The sequence below is a fragment of the Seriola dumerili genome, unplaced genomic scaffold (genome assembly GCF_002260705.1).
Source record: "Seriola dumerili isolate Sdu_G_001 unplaced genomic scaffold, Sdu_1.0 BDQW01000149.1, whole genome shotgun sequence".
Lineage (NCBI taxonomy): Eukaryota > Metazoa > Chordata > Actinopteri > Carangiformes > Carangidae > Seriola > Seriola dumerili.
Window position 1 is genome coordinate 8,447,573 of NW_019174404.1, and position 11,635 is coordinate 8,459,207.

The window sequence follows — 11,635 nt, forward strand, 5'->3', positions numbered from 1 at the left end:
AAAGCCTTCAGTACATGAACACCTCTTAAATTACACAGTCAAAAACAATTTGCTTTCCTTTTTGTAATTGCAGGTTAAAAACAAAACAAATAAATAATACTTAGGAAAATTACTGAACTCCATTAGAGCTTTCCGACCATTTCCTCCACATTAAAAGTCCTCTGAATTTCTCTAGAGCTTTCCTGACTTCGCTCTTAGCACTTTCACTGATTAAACAGTATAATATAGGATCCAATACACTGTTTATGGTTGTGGTGGTGACTGTGACAAGATATGGATCTCTGAGCTTTGTGGCCCAGATGCAGGCTCTGGGCTCCAGTATGGCCCTGAGTAGCATGACAGTCTGGTAGGGCACAAAGGCTGCTGTGTAGGTTAGAAGCAGGGACAACAACAGCAGTCCTACTTTCCTGCGCTCCTCCACTATGATGGAAGTGCTCTGTTTGAGTGATCGCATGATCTGCTGAAAGCAAAAAGTCATGATGAAGACGGGGACCAGGAAACCGAGGCTGACCCGAGTGAGAGCAAGGTTGGCACTCTCTTGTGTCATGGGTACTCTATCCTCACACAAGTCACTTGAGGAGAAAGCTTGCAGCGCCCCTGTGTGGTCAAGTAAGATAATGTGGATGACAATCTCCAAAACCCATACAGCAAAACTCACAACTGCTGCTGTCCGCACCTCCCTGACCCAGTGAAACTGGAGAGGATAGACCACTGCTACATAGCGATCAACGGAGATGCAGCAAAGGAGGCCAGAGCCGACGTAAAAGCTGTTGAACATGATCACAGCCACTAGGCTGCAGAGACCACCACCTATAGGACTCTCCTTGGCCAGTTCAATCCAAACAGGAAGAGTAATTGTGCAGAGCAGATCAGAAATGGACAGGTTGACAAGGTAGACTGCTGTGTTGTTCCCATTCCTCATCAACCTCCAGGCTACATACAGAGACAGGCAGTTTGCTGGAAAGCCCACGATGAAAAAAAGAGAATAGGCAGCCAGAATCACACGCTGATTCACTGAGGACTCCATGGTGCAAGAGTGTGATGTACTCAAGTTTGTTTGGTTGAGGATTGCTGAATCCATCCTAACGTGATGAGGACCAAACCTGAATGTGAAAGGCAATGGAAAACTCTTGTGTTGTGATGAACTGAGATAAGCTTCGTGATGCAAAATAGTTCCTGGCGAAACATGGTTGGTTATGCTAAAAAAATGAAAATGGCATCCAAAGTGGCTTTCAGTATATTTCCGCAGTGTTGAAACTCGACACCAGCTAACACAAAGATTAAACTGTGTCTGAGAGTTTGTATAGAATTAAATGGAAATTACACGGCTCTTGAGATTTACATGTTCAAATTCACAACTTTGATTGTAACACCACCCAGATCATCCAGAATTCACTTTTGTATCTCATGAATGATCTCACAACACCCTCAGATTTATCCTGTGAACCTTTGAGGGAGGCCCAACCCCTACGTTGGGAACCACTGGACTGGTTAATAATGTAGTTAAAACTTGCTCCACCTCGACCAACTACAACAATAAAACTTACACATTAATGGATACTTAATATCTGTCATGATGGCAATTTTTAGTACTTCTATGTTTGATCCTATTAAGTGTGTTGATAATACATCTGTACTTCTACTTAAATGGAATTTAAAAGCAGGATTTTGACTTGTATTAGAGTATTTTTTACATTGGACTATTGGTACTGTCACTTATGTATATGATGTGAATACTTCTTTCACCATCGCAAACCAGTGACTACCGGATAGTCTTTACAAGCTGTATGTGCAGCAGAGAACTTTCCAGGAACAGCATGTATTTGCATATTATATCATTCAGGGTTATCAGTGGTATTGTGCTGCAGTGAAGGATTCTGTTAGATCAGACTGCGCCTCCAACAGGGAGACGTGGTGTTTATTGTATTAACTCCAATGAGGACTCACCCTTTACCAAATAAAGGCTTGTTGAAGCTGCTCAGTATTTACAGAAGAAGAGATATCCATCCAATTACGTCTGTGCAACACAGCAAATGGTCTAACACACGAATGACTCATAGATAAGGCTTTTTCTTATTTTCAAACTCCTTTTTATAGTCGAGTTTGAATGTGGGTAACACTGAAAGCCTGTTAAATATTCTGGGAAACAGGTTGAGTTTGAGATGTTTATTGTGATTATGATGTACATTGTATTTAAGCAGTCTAAGTACAGAGTAATACAGACATTTCAAGAAATGCAGTTACCATGAGAGACTGTCTTGTGGAAAAACAAGGTTGAACCTGACTATATAAAGTTGTGACAGTGATCTGTGATGTGCTGAATGAAAATAAAATCTCTGAGTATGAGAACATTAACTGGGTTCTCCACTGACTTAGCATTGCGCCTCTGGAACATTAAAATGGGTGCAGCAGAACCAGAGAAATCGTCTCATTCCCACTTTCAAATGTCAAGACATGTAAACAGACTTTAGTGTAAGTTTGGTGCACTTTGACTGTAAAGCAAATATTTACATTTTCTTTTTATTTCTATTTATTTTTTGCTTATTTTCAACACCAAATTTCTCATCAGCAGTAAAAACATTGTCATTGTTGGGTCACTACTATTCAGGTTACTGTGAATGTGTGACTGAAGTAAACAAACTGCACAAATCAACAAATGTATGCAAATGTGCACACAGTGTGTAGGTGGTAATGTTTTTTAGAGTCAAAGGAAAAGAAAATGCAAGAGTTACAGTGTCAGACAGAAAGGTTACGGTTAGAGGGTTACAGTAATATTACATGGATATATAATATGGCAGGGTTTGATCTAGCCTTAAAATATCAGTAAGAGCAACACTATCTATGGAGAAATAGATTCAGACACACATAGCCACATGGAACATCCTACAATTAAATTGTCATATTAAGACTTTAAACACTTTGTTTCCGCCTCTTTTATACATTACTTCCATTATCTTAGTTTTGTGCCCATTACCTCTGCAGTATAAAACACAGTACTGTTTAATTATGTAGCAGTATTATTATTGTGTTAAGTCTGAAAGCATTTTCAATGAAACAACAGTTGGGGCATAAGTGTTAGAATGGCAAATGCATTAATTTGAGGTCCATATCCTTTAGAGTTGCACCAGAAGTGGTGGCCTACGAAATGTCAACAGGATGTCATGAGAGAGAGAGAGACGAATCTGAGCCATTGCATTAAAAATGGCCACACACTTAGTTTCTTGTGGTCCGTTGACACCACGGAGCGTTGACGTCTTTGGTGTTGATTTCTTGTCCTCCCCCTGCCTTACTTTCCTCCTGAAGTGTTGCCCAGATGAAACAGGCCGGACGCACTCAAGTGAATTTTGAAAGTGTGTGAACACATCTAATCATCAAAGACTTGAGGATGTGCGAGTGTGTCAAGGAAGGTTTAAAACTGGGAAAAGATCCAAGCAAGGTGAGAAGCGTAGTGTGACAGCATACATTGAACACATACACTCTCCCTCCTCTTACCTAAAGCCCTGGATTATGGTCCAACTGGAGCAAATAATGAAAGCGGGAGGGTTCAAACCCTACCATAATGAACAGGATCTAATGGGTAACCCTCCAAAGGTTACGTCATGCATCTAAAATAAACATGCATGCTTATTTAAAGGATTGCTGTCTAGCAGATCTGCCCGAGACATCCCCACTTTTATCACTTCTCGACAGGTATGAGCGTACAGAGTTGAGGCTGAGGGTCGATGTTCTCCCAGCGCTCCACTGCTTGAAGACTTCCTTTACTTTTTTTCTGAATTTTTTTCCCACAATGACGTAGAGGATGGGGTTGAGAACACTGTTGAAGAAGGCTAAGTAAATGACTATCAGTTTGGCGGCTTCTATGTGTCTGCAAAGGTCACACCCTTCCAAGACCTTGGCAATAAGAAGCATTTCTATTATCTTCACCAGGTGGAATGGCACCCAGCAGACCAGGAATGACAAGAGGACCGCCAGGACCAGAGTGGTGGCCTTATGCTCCGTATTCTGGGCATTTAACCTGTGATTCAGAGCTCGAATAATTTTGAAAGTGCAGAAGGAAATAATGAAAATGGGGATGATGAAGCTGAACGTAATCAGCATAGCCTCAGACAGCAGCTCTATCTTGGTACTTGGGTATGCAATAAAGCATATATATTTATTCGTGCAAGGATTGTATTCCACTTTCCTATACATGAGTACAGGAACCCCGGGGAGCAAGCCCAAAGCCCACACCAGCAGACAAGCCAGTTTGGCATACTTTGGCCTGCGCATTCTTTCATGGGACAGCGGGTGCACCAGTGCCAAGTAACGATCTATGCTGACCAGAACGAGGAAGTAGATGCTACAGTAGGCGTTCATTACGATGCAAAGAGCGGCTATTTGGCACATGGTACTACCGAAGGGCCAGGAGAATTTGTTGGCTGTATACACAGCCCAGAAGGGCAGAAAGGACGACAGGATGAAGTCAGCAGCAGCCAAGTTACTCAAGTAGATCTCAGGCACAGTGCAGGCCTTCTTGTGGAGACAGAATACCATCACGACGAACAGATTAAACATGATTCCCAGCACAGCGACGATCAGGATATAGACTGTTATCATGACGGTCCATCCCTTGTTGTCCAAAGAACACGCAGTGCTATTTGCGTTGTTTTGGCATTCCTGTATAGCCTCACAGCTGGAGTTTGCGGGGATGCTGTGGAGGAGAGCAGACGAGACAAAACATTAAAACAACACGAGCATTACAACAATTTTAAGGTTACTTTGAAAATTCTCTCCAACATTCTGGTATAATCATATCATGGCATACTGAGAAACCCTGAATTCCGAGTAACACTGTGAAATACTGAATAATACTAAAAACTGAATTCATGCTTTTATTTAATACTAATACTGAGGAAAAGAAATACTGTAAAATATTTTTCCAGTTTAACCTAGTCCCCAGAGATGTTAAGCTATTTTTATAATGAGTCTGTCTGCTACCCAGATGCTGCAGCTATTCAAATGAAGTCAACTAAAGTTTGACTTCTCACAAAACTCTGCAGACTGTTTATAGTCTGTAATGATGCCAATTAATAGGCTATTTCTATTGCAATTTTCATTAATATACCCAGTTGTTCTATGTTAAAGGATCTTGAATACTGGTTTGAGAGAACACATTGTTTGGCTTTGAGACTTGAGTTGTAGAGATATGGAAAAAGGAGTGAGTAATTTTAGATTAAGATCAAGTTCTTTTTACATGATCAGAGCAACACAATGGCAAATTGATTGATACTACCTGGAATGCAGAATAAACAAAAAGTATTATGTTGAATTTATTTCATGAAAATTAATGAAAAACTTCTATTTTGTGAAAAGTGATTTATTATTCTGTCTGACTGGCTGCATCTGGCTGACACAACCCTGAACAAAATAAACACTAAGCAGAGAACAGGTTGTATGCAGATGTGAGACACTAACCAGACTACCATTGTGCCATTTATAATTATTAGAATTTGACTGATTAAGATTAGTTGTAGGACCTGCTTTGTGGAAAAAAAACAAAAAAAACCTTAAAAAAAAACCATACTATTTCAATGTGGGCAAAGTGCAAAAAAAAGGTGAAAAATTTTGTTTTCACAAACACTTTATGGTTAAAGAAAAATATGTTGATGACATCTAGATAGATACTTTATTTATCCCCTAGGGGAAATTCATAAATGCACATAAATGGGTGCCTGCTTCTTTTCAGAGTAATAAAAGAAAAAGAAAATGTTCTGAGATGAGCCACTGGCCTCCCGGGTTAAGGCGTTGACCATGCACTGCAATATTGACATTTCCCATGTGGCTGGGAACCTTCAGTGTAGTATCAACTAAGACTATAGCAAGATCCACTTTTGTTTGGATAAACTACTGTCGTATTTGTTTAGTCATTTTTTGTGCACATTGGTCCCTACATAAACCACTCAGCAGAGTGCACACGGTACAACAGATTTAACTGCCAAATGTACTAGTACTTGTTTATCCAGACCATTGCTTGACACTAAACATGTTGAGACAAATACCAGGACATTGCCGGAGTACCGATATTGGCACGAGAAAACCACTGGGTGTCAAAACCTGTATAATTTATCTGAGCAGGCTGTGCACATCTAAATTAAACCCAGATCAGTTTTATGAAGCTTGTTTATATTGTCATTAACAGACAGTGTTGTAAAGCACAAACAATTGCTGATGTTGAACAATATGGAAAATTAAGTCATTGATGATCATTCATATTTTAAGAGTGACGAATAATGGTAAAAGATAGAAAAGTAATAATGAAACTTATGCATACCTTGTGGGAGGAAGAGACATTCTGTCTGATAAAGTCAAGATGTAAAATGTCAAGAATCCCGTCTACACTCTTGCAGTGCCTTCTGCTCTTGTCTTCAGCCTTCGACTTGCTCTCCTAAAGGAGTAAGTGATCTGATATCAAAGTGATGTCAGAAATTCTTGGAAATATGAGTTGACATGCCCTGTTGCTCCTCCTTCCCTCTTAATTCCACCCCCCTTCCCCCCCTCCCCCTTCTTGTAGCAATTGTATAAACACTCTGCGACTATTGTTTGCAGTCTTATGATGATTTGTTTTTCCGAGATGTTAATTCTCAACACATTTTGTTTAAGGTCAGTGTTGTTTTAGAATATGCTTCAACCAGATGTGGGAGTTTCTAAACAAACGGTGTTGGTATCTACATTGTTATGTTAGAAGATGCAATTAACAATTCTACAGAAAAACAGAGGAAATATATTTTAAGATGTGGGAACATGAGTTCCAGTTTGAGTTTGACTTTTTAAGACCTTTAGTAAATCACTTTCTGTGTGGTATTAAAAAATGTCTTTATTAGACGATGATTTTCCTAGATGCTTGCAATAAGTCTGCAGACACTGACTGAAACTTTCCCAAAAAAGGATTGAACAGTGTCCTATGTACACTAAATTTACTGTTGAAACAATCTCACTTCAAGCTCTTAAAAAGGTACATCTGCTGGCAGCCCCAAAAGTATTGTATAAAATTACTACAGCAGGTGAAAATATACTTTATACTACATTGCAAAATATGAAAGAAATTTAGTGGAGTCAACTAATCTTTTCTCATTAATTTAATGTAAATATGTAAACGTTGTTAATTTCATGTTAATTCAATTTAAAAGCTCCAGTTTTAATTTTCAGACCACCTCTTCTTACCTAAAGACTTGAAATGATGAGTTTAGTGAATTAAACTTAACTTAAAATGATTTGCAATGTACCTGCAGATACTCTACAGGAAATTAGGGGATAAAGAGATGGGAATGACATACACCAAAGGTCAGATGGACATGAACCAGGGATGCGTAGCGCCCTAATCCATAGACCACCGGGATGCCCCTCAAACTTTTTATTCTAACATCAGCAATTGATGTTCTCCTGAGTGGTTGAAATTGTGTCAGTTCACAGAAGAAAGTAGAAGTAATAATGATAATAAGGATAATCAAACACAACACCTTAAGTACAGTGATAAAAGAAACACTGCAGAACATTTCCGATTCAGATGAAATATAAAGACATGAGTGATATGACATTTGTTTGTTTCAATGGTAGCAATATGAAGAAAACCAAGACTAAGAGTCTATTGCAATTCTGGCGGCTCTTGTTGATGTGAACATGTTTCTTTTTATTAGATTAGCAAAAACATTTTTTTCTACAAAAATTTAATTTCACACTAAACTGAAGAAAAATAAACATTAGGGTTACGGAAAAAAACTCAGATCGACTTCATGATGTTCAGTAGGTCATTGTAGCTGTTATTATTACGTGGGTGGGGATGAAATATTACGTCTATATGTACTTCGGACAGGGTTAAAATCACTGACCAGCGCAGGTGGTATTAAAATCAGCCCACATCCTCTATACAGAAATAAAATCAAGCCTGAAGGCTCCACTAGCTGTGGTCGCACAAGCATCTGACCAACACTCATTTAAGTGAAGATTGTGTTGCAACAAAATTACTTCCTGTCTGGAATAGATATTGCCTCATTCACTTTGCAGAGAGTATGTCTGACCTGTGAAATTGTGAAACTCATAAATATCCAATTAATTTGAGTTAGAGGGTGGGACTACAATCTTGTTGAAGAAACACTGATTGATTGCATTCTTGTTTGTTTAACTGAATGCTCAAAGAATACTTACAGCATAATTATTGGATGGATATAGGGCTGGCACTGAAAGTGATACATAGAGAATAAAGACAAGACAAGTTTTTCACAGTTGCTTCAGTGTCAAGGTCCTGGTTTTGTGCATGTCAGCTTGCTGTCATGGTTTACTGGGAGACATGAATTTGTTTACACCTGCACTTTTCCTGCTAGGACAAGTCAAAATGCCTGCTGTTAAAGATATAGTGATTTATCAAACCCATGATCATTTTCAATTTGTGAAATTCTAATGTTAGGTGGAAGCAAGACAGCTGCAGCAACTTGCAGAGCCGCCCACAGTATTTCCTCTCCTGCCTCCCATTTCTTGTCAATTCGACCTTGGCACAAGGGAACTTCATGAAAATCCAGAGGCAATCTGTGTCATGCCAAACGAGAGTGGTGAGGTTGGGCATTCGGTAAAAACCTGACAATACATGGAAATACACACTTTTACACAAATTCGATAACTCACAATTCATAGAAACTTCTCTGCATATTCTCGAGTGAAAGAAAACATACGAGCAACTTTTTTTCCTTTTTTGCCTGCACAGCACAAATGCAGACAAACATAGACCCTCCCTCTGTATTTATTTAAGATAAACACAAAAAACTTGTGCTGTAGAAAATGGACCAGACTCAGTGAATAGCTCCCTAAGCTTAACATCCTAAGTCCTATGATAACTATTAATTCAGCTATACAGATGAATGAGCAGTGGTAACTAACATGTCTTTGGGGTCATCAGGTGGGAACCTCCTTTCACCAGTGTTTCGTCTAGTTGGTCCCACGACACCTCCAGGAGGCTAGACAGTGATCACTGGCGTCCCAGAGTCACTCCCCTAATGCCAGCCATCACTGCTCCTCACACCACAACTATTTTCTCCTTTATCTTGCCACCACAAACAACACTATCATCAACTAGAACAAGACACACTAGCAGATTCAGCAAACAAACTCCCCTAACCAGTTGGAGAAAGTGGCGGCCATTTTGAATGAGGGAGGTAGAGTCAAGGAGAGATGCCTTTTTAAGCTAAACTCTCCCCCGCCGGATTAGGCTGTGCAAAAATAAAATACACTTTGACTTGGAAAGAAAGACGTAGCAAGTTAGGGAAATAGTATGATCACAAAAAAATGAAAATAACTCCATCAGAGCTTTCCGACCATTTCCTCCACATTAAAAGTCCTCTGAATTTCTCGAGGGCTTTCCTGACTTCGCTCTTAGCACTTTCACTGATTAAACAGTATAATATAGGATCCAATACACTGTTTATGGTTGTGGTGGTGACTTTGACAAGATATGGATCTCTGAGCTTGGTGGCCCAGATGCAGGCTCTGGGCTCCAGTATGGCCCTGAGTAGCATGACAGTCTGGTAGGGCACAAAGGCTGCTGTGTAGGTTAGAAACAGGGACAACAACAGCAGTCCTACTTTCCTGCGCTCCTCCACCATGATGGAAGTGCTCTGTTTGAGTGATCGCATGATCTGCTGAAAGCAAAAAGTCATGAAGAAGACGGGGACCAGGAAACCAAGGCTGACCCGAGTGAGAGCAAGGTTGGCACTCTCTTGTGTCATGGGTACTCTATCCTCACACAAATCACTTGAGGAGAATGCTTGCAGCGCCCCTGTGTGGTCAAGTAAGATAATGTGGATGACAATCTCCAAAACCCATACAGCAAAACTCACAACTGCTGCTGTCCGCACCTCCCTGACCCAGTGAAACTGGAGAGGATAGACCACTGCTACATAGCGATCAACGGAGATGCAGCAAAGGAGGCCAGAGCCGACGTAAAAGCTGTTGAACATGATCACAGTCACTAGGCTGCAGAGACCACCACCTATAGGACTCTCCTTGGCCAATTCAATCCACACAGGAAGAGTAATTGTGTAGAGCAGATCAGAAATGGACAGGTTGACAAGGTAGACTGCTATGTTGTTCCCATTCCTCATCAACCTCCAGGCTACATACAGAGACAGGCAGTTTGCTGGAAAGCCCACGATGGAAAAAAAGGGAATAGGCAGCCAGAATCACACGCTGATTCACTGAGGACTCCATGGTGCAAGAGTGTGATGTTCTCAAGTTTGTTTGGATGAAGATTGCTGAATCCATCCTAACGTGATGAGGACCAAACCTAAATGTGAAAGGCAATGGAAAACTCTTGTGTTGTGATGAACTGAGATAAGCTTCGTGATGCAAAATAGTTCCTGGCGAAACATGGTTGGTTATGCTAAAAAAATGAAAATGGCATCCAAAGTGGCTTTCAGTATATTTCCGCAGTGTTGAAACTCGACACCAGCTAACACAAAGATTAAACTGTGTCTGAGAGTTTGTATAGAATTAAATGGAAATTACATGGCTCTTGAGATTTACATGTTCAAATTCACAACTTTGATTGTAACACCACCCAGATCATCCAGAATTCACTTTTGTATCTCATGAATGATCTCACAACACCCTCAGATTTATCCTGTGAACCTTTGAGGGAAGCCCAACCCCTACGTTGGGAACCACTGGACTAATAATCAGTGGTGGACAGTAACAAAGTAAATTTACTTAAGTACTGTACTTAAGTACAGTTTTTGAGTATCTGTACTTTACTTGAGTATTATTTTTGGGGGACACTTCTACTTTCACTCCGCTACATTTGAAGGACAAATATTGTACTTTTTACTCCACTACATTTAAATTGATGCTCTCATTACTCGCTACTTTTGAGCTTACGTCAGCTTTTTGGCAATATTCTGAGAAAATAAACTGTTTCTGCTGATTCACGCATGGTTTGTCTTAGTCGTATTGCTGTACCTGTACTACGTCATGCCATACGAAGAGATGGAAGAAGAAACTAGAGAAGCACATGGAGAAACTCCCACCGAGCACCCATGGCCTTACCTCAAACCCATGTTTGAGATTTTTGTTACAGAAAACTGATTCGTTTCAGTTTAAATGTTTGCTTTGCTTACCGCCAACAAATTATATAACGGCCTACAAAAACTCGTCTTCCAACCTCAAAAAGCACGTTGCGGTAAGTAGCTACTACTGTTAGCTAGCTTAATGTTTGTTAAATTGCAGATGAACATTTTAAACGTCTGTGCTTGTAGTATAATAGTTGCCATTTTTAAATGGTTTAATAATATGGCAACTGTTGCAGTGCAGTTGAATGATTAAGTTGACTTTCTGTTCATGTTTTTTATACAATTCATATCAGAGAGTGAGAGAGAGTGGGTGTGCGCGCGTTAGTGAGGTGCGGCTGTCTTTGATGTGGATTATCCGGCTCATTTTTGGCTGTGATGCATGATAAAAGTAAAGTAAACTAGCCAATAAGTTGTTTATCGGTAAATGTCAATATAAGTTCTTGTAGTGCCTATTTAACTGAAGATATTCACTTTTCTATATTTTCTTATGTAGAGAAAGCATGGATGTCAGATGCAAAAATATACTCAACTGACCGCAGCTGTCT

The 11,635-nt window shown here is 39.9% G+C and overlaps 3 protein-coding genes across 3 annotated transcripts; all 3 read right to left on the reverse strand.

The window, feature by feature from the left end:
- On the reverse strand, positions 1-754 carry LOC111226119 (G-protein coupled receptor 4-like). The gene has a single exon (XM_022751212.1). The coding sequence runs from the start codon at positions 545-547 to the stop codon at positions 110-112; it is 438 nt and encodes a 145-aa protein (XP_022606933.1). The 5' UTR covers positions 548-754; the 3' UTR covers positions 1-109.
- Positions 755-2,180: 1,426 nt separating this feature from the next.
- LOC111225428 (B2 bradykinin receptor-like) lies at positions 2,181-6,430 on the reverse strand. The gene is made up of 2 exons (XM_022750285.1): positions 6,311-6,430; positions 2,181-4,690 (listed from the first exon to the last, which is right to left on the reverse strand). Exons 1-2 carry the CDS (start codon positions 6,328-6,330, stop codon positions 3,625-3,627), a joined length of 1,086 nt encoding a protein of 361 aa, XP_022606006.1. The 5' UTR covers positions 6,331-6,430; the 3' UTR covers positions 2,181-3,624.
- A 2,108-nt stretch (positions 6,431-8,538) lies between these two features.
- Positions 8,539-10,127, reverse strand: LOC111225843 (G-protein coupled receptor 4-like). Its single transcript, XM_022750879.1, has 2 exons — positions 9,444-10,127; positions 8,539-8,607 (listed from the first exon to the last, which is right to left on the reverse strand). The coding sequence occupies exons 1-2, from the start codon at positions 10,125-10,127 to the stop codon at positions 8,539-8,541; spliced, it is 753 nt and encodes a 250-aa protein (XP_022606600.1).
- Positions 10,128-11,635: the final 1,508 nt, after the last annotated feature.

What these genes read in the sequence shown, in the direction of transcription:
- LOC111225843 (XM_022750879.1), bottom strand. Translation starts at nt 10,127, where the DNA reads ATGAGGAATGGGAACAACATAGCAGTCTACCTTGTCAACCTGTCCATT. An exon ending in CCACCACAACCATAAACAGT is followed by an intron (nt 8,608 to 9,443) that starts GTATTGGATCCT and finishes ATGTATTGTCAG; the next exon opens with GTTTTTACCGAATGCCCAAC.
- LOC111226119 (XM_022751212.1), bottom strand. Translation starts at nt 547, where the DNA reads ATGACACAAGAGAGTGCCAACCTTGCTCTCACTCGGGTCAGCCTCGGT.
- LOC111225428 (XM_022750285.1), bottom strand. Translation starts at nt 6,330, where the DNA reads ATGTCTCTTCCTCCCACAAG. An exon ending in ATGTCTCTTCCTCCCACAAG is followed by an intron (nt 4,691 to 6,310) that starts GTATGCATAAGT and finishes TCTCCTCCACAG; the next exon opens with CATCCCCGCAAACTCCAGCT.